Source organism: Cydia splendana, chromosome 7 (genome assembly GCF_910591565.1).
Source record: "Cydia splendana chromosome 7, ilCydSple1.2, whole genome shotgun sequence".
Lineage (NCBI taxonomy): Eukaryota > Metazoa > Arthropoda > Insecta > Lepidoptera > Tortricidae > Cydia > Cydia splendana.
The window spans coordinates 20,072,399-20,090,366 of NC_085966.1; the positions used below are offsets into that span (position 1 = coordinate 20,072,399).

A 17,968-nucleotide genomic window follows, 5' to 3' on the forward strand; every position below is an offset into this window, starting at 1 on the left:
AGCGCCAATGTTTATATTCTAAGCTTTATGGCGTACGCTGTCAAAGTAACCTTCATGCTTTAAAATTTTGTTTATATTTAACCTTATTTACCTTTTTATCAATTACATAAGCATGTGCGTGAAATCTTTGTATATTAAAAATATCGTTCAAAATGTAGGTGCCTATAATTTAATAATTAATAATCTACGATCACACTCAGTACAATTTCGTCTGACGGCTCGATTCGGACTGAAAGATACGTCAGTTAATAGATCTAGAAACGATATGGATTAGATATGTCAGTGTCAAAAGTGACGTTTTTGTTTGAAGAAACGTCACATTTGACACTGACATCTAATCCATATCGTTTCTAGATCGATTAATTGACGTATCTTAAAGTTCGAATCGGGCAGTTAAGCAAACGTTCGCTGGCTGGCAAGCGATGATAATAGCGACCGTTAGTGAAAATAAATTACCAGGATATTTTCTCATTGTGCGCCTTGCTTTGTCGGACGTATCCTTTTTGCCATCTTAACAAAAACACCCAAATATAGAATACAAATGGAACACAATATTGTATTCCATCCGATTCCTGTAATCAATACGTGGGCTAATGGCAAAGTGGTTTAAGTAAGGGTCTGATATTATTATGTAATCATTTGGTATACGTTCTGGTATAGTTCTACTTGGATTTGGTTGTTGTAAGTAAACATTATTTTACTTTTAATGTATGTGGAAATGTCTGCGGATAGATCTTTGATAGACAAATCATTCGGCATTGGCATACATTGAAACATATGCAAACAAACAGATCTTACGGACAAATCTGTAAGTCTATCTCTAAAGTAAGGACAATATGCACGAAGAATTGAGCTAAGAATAAAAAGCAATAGGGATAGGTAATGGCGCGTCAATGTACGAAATTGTTGTCTCATGTAATACCTAAATTTAAGCGTTTTCTGAATAAATTTCTTCTATTCTATTCTATTCTATTCTAAATTCTTCACCTTAGCGTCACTACTTTAACTAACGTTTGTAAGGAGAGCTTAAGGGGCCCACTGATTACCAGTTCGCCGGACGATATCAGCCTGTCAGTTAAACGCAAAATTTGACAGCTCCGAACAACTGACAGGCTGATATCGTCCGGCGAACTGGTAATCTGTGGGCCCCTTTAGATTTTGACTCACCTGACCGCAGGCACCTCCAGTATATCCCACTCGACGGACATGTAAAACTCGGAGAGGTCCACCCCCACCGACACCACGTTGCTGCCGGCCTGCTCATCCATATGCCTCAGGTCCACCTGCCATCACATCATACACGTTTTATATCAAGTACTGGAAAATTCGCAGTATACTTTGTGTGGATTGGATCTACGATTTCTAGTTATCTGTAACGTTTAGCCAATTTTAGTTAAGCTATCAAGAATGCTTTGTTAAAATGCATTTATGATAGAATGAAAATTTTGATCGACAGCTAATGCTTAGAAAGTTATGAGAGTAAAAAAGAAATAAAAAATTATAGCCTAATTGAAAATAATCTTTTATAATTAATTTTGGTTTGTTAAACATTGAAAGCTTTATTCCCAAATTACATGTGCAATGCATATAGAGCAAACATATGTCCTTATTAAGTTATTGCTGTCAAAAATTTTTGCCAATGTTTTGGTACCAATACTGTTACTATGATTATCTACCGTAGATACCTACAGTTCATACAGTAACGTAGTAAAACATAGATTTTGCTCTATTGCATTGCCGTTATTTTAAATGAATATTAAGTTATCACTATTCTAGTTTAAATGGTCATCAACACGTCCTATTTAGTTTCAGTTTATTTATCCGATACATGCACCCTGTCACACAATGTGTACAATCTCTAAAACCTAAAAAAACATTTTGCAATATTTCAATACTCTTATGCTGTACACTCCAAGTGCAGCTAAGCAGCTAGCACGAGCAACTAACGTATATTTAGTGTAAAACGTATTCAAGGTGACCTTCGAAGAAAATCTCTAACCACATACCACAGAGTGTGCCAAGTGGGATGTACCTGTCTCAACAAAATTTAAAAAAACGTGGATAAAAAGTTGTAATATTCGCTCAATACATCATCAACCATAAACACAGAAGAGCCAATGTCAAAAACATCAATATTCCGAATCATGCGAAGTAGTGACAACGCGTAAAACACAGAGAACACCGAAAAAACATTAGGTTTGGTTTGGAGACGCCGTGTGAGTTAAAGGATGGAGTCGGCCTCTACTCGTCGTTAGGAAGTTACCGTCTCGCGTACGACAACGTTACATTACGTTACGGTAACGCACAAATGCGTGCGATCGACAACAAATCTGTAAAGGACATCGGGAGCGCCGGCTCCGTCGCGTGTGTGTGTCCGCGCGGCGGGCGCCGGTCGGCGGCGCGCGCTCTACGCCCGCGTGCCACCACTCACATGTCGTTTGTACCACCGTGCAGCGAGCAGCCTCACAACTACACTCAAACACGAGTGTTGGCACCAGGCGCAAGTTTCATTAAGTGGAGCATGCAACAGACGTCGCCACGGTTCAAGCGAGTCTTCTGCCGTCCTCGCTTCAACCGCCGCGCCGTTCACACTAGGAGCCTTAACATCTAGCTTAGATATTGTGCACTATGGACTGTGTCTGGATCGAGTAGGATTACTTGTTTCGGAATGATCAGGTATCATGCAATGGACGACGAGAGACACCGAATTCTTACAGCCAATATGATGTCGCTAATAGGGAAAGGTATAAAATATGCAACGTGATGACTGTTTTATGCTCGGAAGTGTAAGTTGAACGTTTAGTGTGAACGTCACATCTGATTAATTCACGTGCTGTGCTTTTAACCTGTTCGCGTGTAGGTATCGTGTGAAGCTGTGTCAGAGCCGTGTCCGCGGTCCGGGCGGGCGGCCGCCGTGATCGGGAATGCAAGTGGGTGGAGTGAAGCCGGAGGCATGCGGTGAGTCGAGTGTACATCGATCGTGGGGAGCATGCAGCAAGCGTCGTCGAGGACGTGTACCAGTGTGTGTGTGTGTGGCGCGAGCGGAGCCAGCTAGGGAGGGTTGCACACGGCGCGTCCTGCGGCGCGGCGAGTCCTGCCGGTCTGGCGCAAGCTTGCCGCTGCCATTTCTGCCGGGGCAGCTCGCGGGCGCGGCAAGACGCACGCGCGACGGGATGTGTTGGAGAGGAACGGATCGAGTGAAGTTTTTGCATCCCATATCACCTGGCAGTCAGAATTTTATACCTTTCCGTGTCGAGCGAGGAAGGCCGATCGATCTAGTGGAACCGGCCGAGGATAATCTGGAGCATTCGTGGTCACGCACGTTGACATACCGCTACTCCACATACTTTAAAACATCATTACATCACCATCGCAATAGGAAAATAAACTTGCAACATGTCAGAGCTAAAGGAGCGAGCTGCGGGCGGGGAGCGGGCGATATGGACGCGCGCTCTACGCCTCTACGCTAGCGCCGTCTTACAGTCAATATGTAAAAGTGAGTAAAACATACCACATGGACAGAAAAGTAATGATAATTACACGACGAATTACGTTCGAGCCAACAAGCTATTGCATGGACATCGGCCGACGCGGGGCCCTACGGCTACGGCCCGCGCTCGGCGCCAAGCAGCCTACAGCGGGCGTCACCTTGAAGCCGTCATACGTCCAGCTGCCTAACTTAAGCACACAGGTTTGCACGTCGTAAGGAAAGAACTCGACGTCGATCGAGCAGGAGGACTTATAGACGGCGGGCGGCTGCCACACCACCATGCCGTTGTAGTACACGGTGGCCTTGGTCATCAGCGTCACCTCGTAGTTGCCGTCGGCGCTGCGGACAAACAGAGCGGTCAGCGAGAGCGGTGGGGGACTCCGCGCAATTACCTTGAATCCGTCGTACGTCCAGCTACCGAACTTAAGAACGCACGTTTGCTCGTCGAACGGAAAATATTCCACGTCTATTTCACAGGAAGACTTGTAAATGGCGGGTGGTTTCCATTCGACCAGCCCCTGGTGGTAGATGGTCGCCTTGGTCGCCAACGTTACCTCGAAGTTGCCGTCAGCACTGCAATGTTAACGCACATTTACAAGCCGGCTCGCGGCTCCTAACTTTGCCTCTGGGTGTCGTGTCGGCAACTGCACACGGGTTGCTACTGCGTATGTGTGTCGGGTCAGCTACCGCGTGCCTGTCGTGGCGGGATCGGACCAGGTTTTTGCGGTGCCTATTCAATACTTACAATATAATCAACATGTGAGTAAGTACGAGTAAGCATTTAGTAACAAGATAATATTGACTTGATGACGAAAGTCGTGTCTTGTGTAAACAGGTGTACCGAGTATTTAAGTAAGTACGCAGTGTTTTCGTGTATAATTTTCTTTAAGAATAAACCTACTGCATTTAAGATTTTGTGAAGTTGTGTCCCCATTAAAAAAGAAATTACTTTGCGTGGCGATTTCATTGTCATTTTTGTACCGTTTAATTGGTCGTTTACATTTATTTTTTAATTTAAATTCAGCCTCTCAATTGTGTTCGCAGTCAGGTCGTTGAGTAGTACTACGCTCCATTGTGTCGGGGCGATCATTATCCCGACTCCAACTTTTTCGCAAACGCTTAGAACTTTCAATGCGGTGATAAACAAAATGGAAGGTACGCGAATTTGATACGGACTGGGGCGAAGTATTCATTGAGATTCAACCGCGCTTTCGATGCATCTGTCGCACCGCATCGCATAAGATATTCAATTATTCACGCCGACACGAATTTCTCGACTCGGTTCTAGACTGCGTGCGTTCCGATCTATCAATTATTCGCACAAGGAAACAAAACAAGTTACACAACACAACATAAGGCACACTCACATGCAGTAACATTTAGTAAGTAAAAGGTATCGCTTTAACACAGTTTATTTAACAATTTTATTTTATACACCAACATCAAAGAAAGATCAAGCCAAGTAACTACTTATATAAACGTGAAAATGAAAGAGAAATGGAATGAAAATGGGAATGAGGGTTAGAAAATTGCTATTTGGAAGAATCGACTAGGCCGCCGGTAGTAGTGGTGTCGCGGGGTGAGCAGAGAAGGGTGAAAGAGGCAAAAAGGTGCGCCTTAGTCGAGAGGCGCGCACAGGTTGCGGGCCGGGATCGGAAATGAGTAATGTCTGCTGTCCAGACCATTTATCAATGTCCGACGCTTCAAGGTATAGAACAAAATTAATGCGAACGCTATAATTCAACTGTGACACTTCGATAGAAACTTCTGTACATAGAATTGATAACTTTGGACTTTTATAGAGATTTAGATTTTTGTATTATTAGTACGACACCAGTTTTTTTGTATTAACATATTTACCTATTCATCCCAGTCTATTTAATCCATTTAATGTAAAAGATGGTCCACCGCGGTGACTGTACAATTTATCACATTATTGATATCGCTTTTAATGTCTGCAAATAGCTTTGTAAGTCCAATTTTAACTCTTCCGAATATCATTGAAAATCCTTCTGAATAATCGGGGTCGCCTATCACCTAAAAAATAAACAAATAAAAATGTACGCGAGTGTACTTAAAATCTTTAGTCAGTTACTTAAGGAAAGCAAGTAAATACATACGTCGGTACACTGTAGTAAAAGTACAAGAGATAGAAAAAATAACGCGACTGTTACGGATTTCATAATATCGATAATCAATATCGCGAGTGGAGTGTTTCGAGTCGATGGGTAAGCACGACTACACTCTGTTATTGCGTCTCAATGGGACCGTTTGTTTGCTCGGTAAATATTTAACAATGGAACGGCAGACGGCACTGTATCGCTAAACGTACTCTAATTATACCTACAACTTAGATGTCGGAATTTAATACATCCCGCAAACCGCTTCAAAGTTCTAAGCAGCCATATTAATTATTCCGCGGGGACCAACCACTTATGTTAAATTTTGCTGTCATTATTAAGAAGTGAGTCAAATCGTACACGAGTTAAGGTGACTGGTATAGGTTTGGCCACTACATAAGTAATTGGCCACTCATAGCCATAAGGCTTCAATTAGCTTGTTTCTTTCTGATTTGTTTGGAGTAGCCAATTACTATGTAGTGACCAATAAGTACAACAGTCACCCTATCTACTTATAATATTTAATAAGAATACCTACTCGGAATATCGGAGCTATTGTTTTTGCTAGACAAAATAATTCAAGCAGTGGACAATATAATATTCGCTTTTCAGGATTCTAACTTTGAAAAGATATATTAAAAAACTAAAAGGAAATAAAAAACCGGCACTAACACGAAACGAGTCGACCAAACAATAGCACACTGAAAAGAAAAAAATAATTATTTTGTCTTCAATAACGCAAGTGAATACCTATGAACTATGTATATACATACTTCTGAAATCAATCACACAAATCTGCGTATTTATATATTTACAATCTGTTATTTTTGGAGTCGGTGCAGGTGCTTCACTAAGGTGCTCAAGTTTGTTTGAGGCTGGCACCGACTCCAAAAATAACAGATTGTAAATATATAAATACGCAGATTTGTGTGATTGATTTCAGAAGTATGTATATACATAGTTCATAGGTATTCACTTGCGTTATTGAAGACAAAATAATTATTTTTTTCTTTTCAGTGTGCTATTGTTTGGTCGACTCGTTTCGTGTTAGTGCCGGTTTTTTATTTCCTTTTAGTTTTTTTTCGGCGGTTATTTTTTTTGTTAAAAAGTTTTTATTTTATAATTTTCTGTGGCTATAATTTATACAAATTATTACATGCTTAATTTTTGATTACTTTTAAAATAGCTACCTACCTTGCTTTAGCTATTAACTGTTATATTAATAATCCTACTTTAACTATTATGTTCTGTAATATAAATAAATTACCCCTATTTTCCCACCCTTAGGGTAGGATTTTTTTCCAAATTTTTATTATTATTACGACTACTCTGTAAAAGGTTATGCGTGGTCATACGTTACAATCGGTGAGTGAAAAAATCAATCATCCCCTATTTTCCTACCCTTAACGTTGGATTTTTTTTTCCAAATTTATATGGGACCAACTTCGGGGTATACCCTTTCCAATAAAAAAATTATTATCAAAATCGAACACCTCTGTAAAAGGTTATGCGTGGTCATACATAAAAAAAAAAAAAAAAAAAAAATATACGCGTCGACTTGAGAACCTCCTCCGTTTTTTTTTTTCGTCGGTTGAAAAAACGTATTCGAGGGTTTTGAACGCCGCTCGTGGTCGCTACGTAAGATTCATCTGTACTAATATTCGTTGAAACAGAATCCTTGCTTCTGTCTTTATAGGTACCATTCTTTAGTCCCATGCGGCCATGTGTTTGTCTTAAACGGTGTTGTAAGTACTTGGTTGTTGTACTTGGAAGGGTATTGTAACGGGTGTGTTGGGTGGTGTTGGTGTCAAATCAACAATGTAAGTAAATAAATCTAATATTGTCTTCGAACTAAGTATTGCATTGACATACTTATAATATACACGAAATGACATATAATATAAATGAAATCACTTTTATTTTATTTATTATTATTTATATTTTTATATTCCGTGAAGCACCGATGCATCTTTGAATATAGGATAAAATAATTTTGTAAGGTTTACTCGGGTAATTCCGAAATTCAGATGAAAATCACCCAAAATTCCATCATAATAAAAGTCTCTTTTCGGAATTATCCGACAGTTTTCGACATTCGGAATTACCCGAATACACCTTATATAAATTGTTTCTAGAGCTTGGGATTTTATAAAAGGGCAACTACCTATAATTTATCGATAATTAAAAAAAAAAACGAAAAAATACCCGTGCCACATTATATGTAACCACGTTCGACGTGTTGCCTCTGTTGCCCTTGTAAACTAGTACGTAAGTGTGGCAGGGAGGCAAGTAGGCAACACGTCGAACGTGGTTCGCGGTAGGCTCTCTGTATATATTGCATACTTAAAGCAATTACTACTCATTGCTTCCCCGACGTCTAAGTATACCAATTTAGCAGGAGAGAAGTTTTACCTGTACATTTTATTCCGCGCATATGGTGTTAGTTCGTACCTACACGAACGTTCACATAGCACTTATCGTAAGTCATCCCGCATTTATATGGCACTCGTGTCAGATAAACGTACACCTCGAAGGGCTCGAAGGCGGGGTTATGCCGCGAATTACGAAAACGGTGGCGGAGGTCACACGCGGAGGGCGTCGCTTTTTTCTAGAACATTTTACGTGTCGATGGAACGTCGATAGGTTTATATGCAAATTTGTGTTTACGCTTTTAGAGCATGGAGACTTAGTTTAATTGAAAGGTATTTTAGGGTACCTAAACAAGTAAACAGTACAATGTAGTATTATTTTCGTTGTTTCTTTCATCCATATCAATATCTATTTGTACACGAAGATAGTTGATACAGCTTAGTCACTGCATTACTGAAATCAAATTACGTATCATTTTTTGAGCAATTTTCCTGAATCCATTTTGTGGGCACATTTTTGTACAATCGAATTTGATGGGATGGTATTACTTGGAAATATCGTCAAATATCATCATCAATCTATTAAGTATCCACAAAAATGTATCAACAGTAGTGAAGCTTTCAAAATGTTCTAATAAAGATATAGAAGGTAAGTACTATATACACAATCTGTGTGGATCAGTACGGTTTCGTCTAAATGCTTCCGGCTGTCAGCCATCAGCTCTCGCGTCTCGTCTCGGGTAACAACGCTTAACGCTTAGCATAACACATTTGGTTTTCTTACTCATAAAAACAAACATAAAACGTTCTTCGTGACAACGCGAGCGTGAAAAATATACTTATATTCCAGTAATTCTGTCTCTTCGAGTGTAAAATTATTTTCTGCGCTTAATGAGCGTTCAATACTTTATAACGAGTTAACGTCCTTTTGTAACACTAATTAAAATTGTAGGTACTTATACACATTTTATACATATACATTTTATATACACATTTCATATACCTATATTTATATATTTTACCTAAACCTACATACACTCCTACATATGTCGATAAACCGTATCGACTATCGATACTATCGACCTCACCCCCGGTCTAGCGCGAACTGGTCTTGTAGCTAACCCGGCGTCCGCGCAGCAGAGGTCATTTGTCAGTCACTGCCATGATACGACGCGGAACGCATGTCACTTTCGCTGCGATCTTATTGTTTTGCTTTTCGCTTCCCGCTTGTTTACCTTACCTATTTCTATCTTCTGAACTGTTCTACTTCTGCTTTAAACCTGTGCTTGTGTATTCTACCCTTCTGTGCCTTCTGTATTGCTTGTGTATGGATTTCCGTGTACTTTAGTGAAGTATACCACTTGAACTGTAAGTCTGCATTTATTATTTACAAGACCCCAGTGGATAGTACACAACCCCGACCATACCACCATACTGGTGACCCCAAATATGAGCCAAGAAAGGGAATTTAAAGATGCGATTGGTACGGGTGAGGCATCCGGAAATAGTGCGGGGACAGGGTCGACAGAGTCGATAGAAGAGACAAACATTTTTAAGGTTGGAGTGAAAGTGCCACCATTCTGGGCAGAAGAACCGGAGATATGGTTCGCCCAAGTCGAAGGTCAATTTCATAATTCCGGCATCACCAGTGACGTCACAAAATTTAATTATGTGATCTCCCACCTCGACAACCAGTATGCTCGCGAGGTTAAGGACCTTATTATCAACCCTCCCGCGTTGCAGAGATACGACAAGCTTAAAACCGAGCTGATCAAGAGACTGGGCATTTCCAATGAGAGGAAAACCAAGCAGTTGCTGATGCATGAGGAGCTCGGGGACCGCAAACCTTCGCATTTCTTCCGTCACCTGAAAGATCTGGCAGGACCTGCAGTACCAGATGATTTTATCAGGTCTATCTGGATGACCCGCCTTCCTCATGGTGTGCAGATGGTGCTCGCGGGCCAGCCATCTTCGGCTTCGCATGAAGACGTCTGCGACTTAGCTGATCGTGTCAACGACTTGGCCAGTTCTTCGCCGAAAGTCGCCGCTGTGAGTGGTGCAGCTGCGAGTTCAGTTCCCAGCGATATTGCCAGAGAAATCGCAGAGCTTCGGAAACAGTTCCAGCAGTTACAGGCGTCCACATCGGGCAGGAGTAGCAGATCCAGGACGCGCGCATCTCCAGGCAAGCGTAACGCGACCAGGCAACGATCCCAGTCGAACTATCGCAAATACCCTCTCTGCTGGTACCACGGGAAGTTTGGTGACAAGGCCAGCAGATGCGTTCAACCATGCGACTTCAAGCCGGCGGAAAACGCAAGGGGCAGTCGATAATGGCGACTGACGATTGCCCATCGACACCTTCTGGTCGCCTGTTCGTCACCGACCGCACTTCAAAGACGCAGTTTTTAGTCGATACTGGAAGCGACCTCTGCGTCTATCCACGGTCGGCGCTGTGTGATCGTCGTTCTAGGACTGGGTATAATCTGAGTGCTGCAAATGGTTCTAATATTGCTACCTATGGTTATTTAACTTTAGATTTAGATTTTGGCTTGCGCAGATCTTTTATATGGCGTTTTGTAGTAGCTGATGTTACCAAGCCAATCATTGGTGTAGATTTTCTCAATCATTATAATCTGTTAGTAGATTGTCCTAATAAGCGCTTGATTGACATGTTAACTTTAATAGCTGCCATCGGCACCACAGCCAATTGTAAAGACGTGTTTTCCGTTAAAGTCGTAACTGGCGAGTCCCGGTATCACAAAATTCTCGATGAATTTCCCGAAATTACTCGACCAGCTGGCAAATATAACACTAACATACCCCATAACACAGTCCATCACATACGCACCACACCAGGTCCTCCAGTTTCTTTACCACCCCGTCGTTTAGCTCCGGACAAGCTGAAAATCGCCCAAGAAGAGTTCCGGATCATGCTGGCAAGTGGTACAGCCAGGCCGTCGGAGAGCCCATGGTCGTCGCCCCTCCACCTGGCCCCGAAGAAGGGCAACGGATGGCGGCCCTGCGGAGACTATCGCAGCCTGAATGCTCGCACCGTGCCTGACAGGTACCCGATTAAGCACATCCATGATTTTTCTTACGATATAGCTGGTTGTAAAATCTTTAGTACACTAGACTTGGAAAAAGCTTACAATCAGATACCTGTCAGCCCCGACGATATCGCCAAAACCGCCATCACGACCCCCTTCGGGTTATTCGAGTTCCCGTTTATGACGTTTGGCCTACGCAATGCGGGTCAAACGTTTCAACGGTTCGTCGACGAGCTTACCCGGGGCCTTGACTTCGTATATGCTTACCTGGACGACTTCCTAATTTATTCCAGGAGCGAGGCAGAGCACGAGGAACACCTGCGTGTAATCTTCGCTAGGCTGAAGCAGTACGGCATGCTGGTAAATACCTCAAAGTGTGTCCTAGGAGCTCAGGAGGTAACATTCCTAGGGTACCTGATTTCAGCCAGCGGATGTAGACCCCTCGAGTCGAAGGTACAGGCAGTCATGGACTTCCCTCCTCCAACTAACATCAAGCAGCTTCGGGGCTTCTTGGGCATGATCAACTTTTATAGGAGATTTCTTCCTCGAGCAGCCGAGATACAAGCCCCACTGCACGCACTGCTGACAGGTTCCGTGAGGGGATCGCAGGCAGTCAACCTCACTGGAGAGACGCTGAAAGCTTTTCAGGCCTGTAAGGAGAGCTTGTCAAACGCAGCGATGCTGGCGCATCCCGATTGCACCGCAAAACTAGCGGTGGTCACGGATGCTTCCGACAAGGCTCTTGGTGCGGTACTCCAGCAATTTAAACATGGCGCTTGGGAACCACTGGCCTTCTTTTCCAGAAAGCTGAGCCCCTCTCAGGCCAAATACTCGCCCTACGACAGGGAGCTGTTGGCCATATACGAGGCGGTAAAATATTTTAGGCACATGCTCGAGGCTCGTCACTTCACTGTCTATACTGACCACAAGCCCATCAGTTTCGCCTTCCACGAAAGGAAGAGTAACTGTTCGCCTAGGCAGTATAGACACCTTGACTTCATATCTCAATTCACGACAGACATCCGCCACATAAGTGGCAAAGACAACGTAGTCGCGGATGCGTTGTCGCGAATTGAGGAACTAGAAGCACCTGTGAGCCTCGAGACAATAGCCCAACACCAAGCCTCCGACCCCGAACTTCAACAGCTCTTGAGCAACGGGTCATCACTGCATCTGCAGAAACTTCATGTTCCTGGAAGCCAAACCCCTTTGTACTGCGACGTTAGTACACTGGCTACCAGGCCTTATGTACCTAAGTTTCTGCGGAAGAAGGTCTTTGATAGCCTCCATTCCCTAAGCCACCCTGGTTGCAGCGCTTCGGCGAAACTAGTTTCCGAGCGTTTCGTCTGGCCAGGTGTGAAAAAAGACTGCAGAGAGTGGGCGCGTTCCTGCTTGCCGTGCCAGCGAGCTAAAGTCAACCGTCACGTGACTTCCTCACTGGGCACTTTTAACTTGCCGCGCGCCCGCTTCAAACAGATCCATATAGACCTGGTCGGGCCTCTCCCACTTTCTCAGGGCTATCGGTATTGCCTCACAGCAGTAGATCGATTTACTCGCTGGCCAGAGGCAGTACCGATAGAAGATATCACGGCAGAAACCGTTGCAAAAGCACTGCTGTCCACCTGGATTGCTCGGTTCGGCTGTCCTACAAGCATTACAACTGACCGTGGCCGTCAATTTGAATCGGCCCTATTTCAATGCTTAGCTAGGATGGCCGGATTCGAGCATAAAAGGACGACAGCATACCATCCTGCTTGCAACGGTTTGGTGGAAAGGTATCACCGCCAACTAAAAGCGGCTATCGTCTGTCATGCAAATGACAGATGGACCGAGTCGTTGCCGTGGGTCCTCCTGGGAATACGTGCCTCTTTTAAAGAAGATCTGCAAGGATCTTCGGCTGAGTTGGTCTACGGAGAGCCGTTGCGACTCCCTGGAGAGTTTTGGGAGCCAAGCGCTGGTGTAACTTCGGATATATCCGACTTTTCTGCCAGACTCAAAGGCTACATGGAGAAGCTGCGACCCGTTCCTGCTTCGCGACACTGTAAGCCCAGAGTATTCGTGCACAAGGAACTGGAAACCTGTAGTCATGTCTTCCTTCGCGACGACACTACAAGAGGTTCCCTTACACCAGCTTACTCCGGGCCGCATAAAGTACTCGTCAGAGATAGTAAAATATTTAAAATCCTTCTCAATAACAAGGAGGCGGCAGTATCTATTGACCGGCTCAAGCCAGCTTTTATGCTGGACAATAATGAAAATGTCAAAGACACTCCCGCTCCTATGACAGAAACACCTCAGGTACCTGAAGCTAGAACAACTCGTTCAGGTCGTACAATTAGGTTTCCTGATTATTATCGTCCCTGAGGGACTCTGGTGGGGGGTGGTGTAGGTACTTATACACATTTTATACATATACATTTTATATACACATTTCATATACCTATATTTATATATTTTACCTAAACCTACATACACTCCTACATATGTCGATAAACCGTATCGACTATCGATACTATCGACCTCACCCCCGGTCTAGCGCGAACTGGTCTTGTAGCTAACCCGGCGTCCGCGCAGCAGAGGTCATTTGTCAGTCACTGCCATGATACGACGCGGAACGCATGTCACTTTCGCTGCGATCTTATTGTTTTGCTTTTCGCTTCCCGCTTGTTTACCTTACCTATTTCTATCTTCTGAACTGTTCTACTTCTGCTTTAAACCTGTGCTTGTGTATTCTACCCTTCTGTGCCTTCTGTATTGCTTGTGTATGGATTTCCGTGTACTTTAGTGAAGTATACCACTTGAACTGTAAGTCTGCATTTATTATTTACAAGACCCCAGTGGATAGTACACAACCCCGACCATACCACCATAAAATAAAGTTAGGAAATAACACGAGCAATGAAACAATTAATTAAATGTTGAAGTTTACGTTAAGTAATTGGTTTCTCGATTCCGTTAATTGGTTTCTCAATTCGGCTGTAAGAATTTTCATCTTCGAGTTTAAGGGGCCCACTGATTAACAGTCCGCCGGACGGTATCGGCCTGTCAGTTGTTCGGAACTGTCAAAATTTTGTTCTAACTGACAGGCCGATACCGTCCGACGGACTGTTAATCAGTGGGCCCCTTTACGGTGGCGAATCGAGTTAAAATTACTTGACGGAATCAATTTAAAGTTGACAGTTACGACTGTTACAATAATTTTACCCGAGAGAAGACTTTTCTCAATTCATTGACTTTAAACGACTTTGATTATCATGGGCGCCTAATCGCCAATCATGGGAAAAATATTTTGAAAGAACTGATCAAAAGGGTTTAAAATAGAGGAAATTACAGTCTACGTACATATATTAGTGCCCATGGTCTAATAAAACATGGTCTTCTATTCCCAGAGTGACACGGGCCTACGTCACAATAACATTGCCACTTTATTTCAACATAACATGTTACATGGGTACATTATAGCTATGGTTAATAAGTTAAAATATTTCTTTATAATTTTATAATTTTCATTTATAATGTATTTTATCTTAAATTTTACAATAACACGTCATTTTTAATTATTCGTTAGCAATATCTTCCGATTCACGAAAGAAATTTCAGACGTTCGGGTAATTCTGTTTACATTACTGGCAACACAGGATAGCGCTGTCACATTTGACAATTCGGATCTAGATAACTTCATGCCCTGACCGTCATCCTTGTCGAACGCGTGTTAATTGTTATTTCCTTCTCGCTCAGTGTCAGCAGTCGCAGTGTTTTCCAAACTTTTCACGTCGTAAGCTTGGTAATTAATGTGTAACTGTGAATTAGTTTTTTAAACATTTGTCTTGTATAGATAAATAAAGTTTAATTTAATACATTAGATTTGTTTTATTTTACTATGTTTCTACATGAATAACTTAAAATTAATGCCATTAAAATAATTTTCACCGTTGGTTAAAATTCTCCCACATTTTAAAGTTTGAGAACCTGTAAACAGCATGATGACGTAGGCCCGTGTCAGTTAGGTCATACGCGAATCTCGGAATAGAGTACCAGGCGGAGTATATTATTATACCATGTTAGTGCCTACAGAGTTTAGAGTAAAAGACGTCGCGGTAGTCGAATAAAAATTTTTGAAAACCGCGGTAGGCTGTTGTTTTTATCATAGTCATACAAATAGTACCAACAAGGAAAATACGATGCTAAATTAAATAAATATGCATCGATGCTTCACCAGCAATTATTATTATTTAAAATTTAATAGAACAACCACATTGCAATTATTAAGTTCCATACATACTTGTTGTAAAGCACAATATCGGGCCTCCAGATGTGGTCGGAAGGCACGTGCAGCATGTGTACCCCACCATACTCCTTGGGCTCCCAACGCAGCTTGTAGTCGTACCAGGATTGCTCCACCCACAAGTTTGTGGTCATTATCTGGTTCTTGAGATTCTGGAACGAAAGAGAAAACGGATTAGAGCGGTTTTAGTCTGTGGTGGCAATTTCGTTTTGACGTATGTGCGAGGCAAGGGGACGGTCGTTTCTCCGTACATTTTCCTCTCTGGATATTAACATTCTGCCGTATTCGAACTTCAAGATATTCACAAGAGACGACACGTACTAGATCCATTCTAGATACGTTATGGTTTAGATATCAACTAGTTCTCTTTTGCAGCGCAATTCGGGCAACCAATGTCACTTTTACGTTAGATAGAGTAAGATATCTATTAGATGTGAATTGGATCTCTAAGTCATATCCTGTGGAAATCGTTCAAGAGTATCTCCAGAATCGCGCAAATGTCAAATTTGACAGGTTAGATCTTAAACATATCGTTATCGTATCTTGGTGATGTCTAAAAGATATCTAGTAGATGTCTATTTCAAAATCCGAATCGGGCCCATTATGGAAAATATTTTTACATTATTTGATGTATATTTATCTTAACTGCATGGTTATATTAGTTATGGTAAATATACATAGTAGGTTCATAACATAACTACATTTGACTTTTTTTATTATTGTAAAAAATTTAAAAAATTGTAGACAGAGTTTATTGTAAAAATTCAATGAAAGGAACGTTGTGGGCACTTTAATCGGTTTTTACAGCTAAAGGGACTATTTTTATTTTATAACTTCTTTCATATAGGTATCGACCCTCAGCTATGAGGAATACGACTCAAGGAGGACGTTCATATAGGGAGGTTTATAAGCGTTATTATTTATATACGCGTAAGAATTTATGAAGAATAAATAAAGAAGAAGTAACAGTAAAATAATAACCGGCTAAAATTCCCACGTAAGATTTTAGGATAGTGTACGTGCTTTGATTGCCGACCGTTCGTCTTTGTCTTGCCGAGGAGATAAGCCGGTATTCTATTGTCTTTGGTGTGGGCGGGGCGGGGACGAGTCGATGTCACAGAAAAACCAGTGCAATGTGGCTTTAAGATCCAAATCTATTAAAAAAAATACTTAATTTATATTTTTTTGTTCTTTTTCCGTTCTAAATAAAATATAATAAAATACCGCTCATTCTTTACATTTTAACTAAAAAAGAAACCAATACGAGGAAAATATTAGGTACTTAACTGTAAAACATCACGTAAGCCAAGTCCCAGTGAATGAAATTACATAATAATCATTAAAAATTAGTTGCCTCTCTCGTGGATAAAATTAAACTTTCTCATCGGTTTTCGAATAATGAGCTGAACCACTACCACCAGTTTTGACATTGACAGATACGCTCGCGTCTAAGTAACTTACTTTCTATGCATCTCGCTCGTACTCGCATATTAGTGCAAGCGAGATGTATAGAAAGTAATTTACGTAGACGCGAGCGTACCTGTCAATGTCAAAACTGTACGTCTACCATCAGTTTTGACATTGACATATACGCTCACGTCTACGTAATTTACTTTCTATGCATCTCGCTCGTACTCGCATATGCGAGCAATAGTGCAAGCGAGATGTACAGAAAGTAAATTACGTAGACGTGAGCGTTATGTCAATGTTAAAACTGATGGTAGAGGCTCAGGTGGTAGCCGCACTGGTGTGGTGAAAAAACAATTTGATGTTGAAACACGTAACCCTGCGTAATTACTTAAATACAAAGTAATCATTCATGTTTCATTTTTCTTTTCCCACGTTTCATCAATCAATAACGCCACTGCGAAAGCTATTTAACTTGTAAAGATAAGGAAATAAGCGGAAATATATATTCCGCCGAGAGATGTTTCCGTAGGAACGGAAAGTTGTTGATACATTCCGGGCGTTTGGCGCTCGGGCCACAAACTTGGTCTTTCCAACAAATGTTTAGTCTTACGGAAGTTGGTTAAAAGCAAACACATTCGCAGAATAGGTTTACTGGAATTATAATTGTATATATATCAAAGGGCGCTAAGTTTCTTGGGGAACAAAGTTTTAATTTGTTAAAATAATGTTTATACAATTATTAACATCATTGTATAAGTATTTCCGTTAGTCAGTTATTCAGTTCGTATTAGTAATTGGTTACAAACAATAATTGTTTTATTAACAAGCTTTTATTAGGTCGACCTGTATGTAACTAACTGTAATGGAATCCAAGGTAACTAATTTAACCACCTTCCAAGGATCGTAGCGTTATGAAAATTGGCAGCTGTATGTAGTTCTGATGACAATACAATGATATGGTACTGTCGAACTGATCTGATGATGGAGACAGGAGTTGGCCATAGGAACTCTGTGATGAAACAACGCAACCTAATTGTGTTAGAGGTTTTTAGAATTGTATCGATGAGTAACTATTAGTTGTCTGTCGTAAGAAAAGTACAGTCAGCGATAAAAGCTTGTACCAAAAATGAAATTGTTGCCAAAAACTTATATTACGTAAAAAGGAGATAAGAATACATACATACGTAAAACTGGCTTAAAGACTTAACCTTGATTACTAAATGAGTATTTCACTTAAGTCTTAATTA

At 41.6% G+C, this 17,968-nt stretch overlaps 1 protein-coding gene across 2 annotated transcripts in view; it reads right to left on the reverse strand.

Moving 5' to 3' along the window:
- The window catches only part of LOC134792369 (acetylcholine receptor subunit alpha-like), a 126,502-nt gene that overhangs the window by 77,296 nt on the left and 31,238 nt on the right, over positions 1 to 17,968 (reverse strand). The window contains exons 2-4 of one of the 2 annotated variants that reach the window (XM_063763650.1): positions 15,309 to 15,463; positions 3,649 to 3,829; positions 1,168 to 1,283 (exon numbers count right to left, since the gene is read on the reverse strand). In XM_063763650.1, coding sequence (XP_063619720.1) covers positions 1,168 to 1,283; positions 3,649 to 3,829; positions 15,309 to 15,463 — 452 coding nt within the window. Of the gene's footprint in view, positions 1 to 1,167; positions 1,284 to 3,648; positions 3,830 to 3,882; positions 4,064 to 15,308; positions 15,464 to 17,968 lie in introns of both variants that reach the window. The other variant, XM_063763651.1, reaches the window with a different exon arrangement.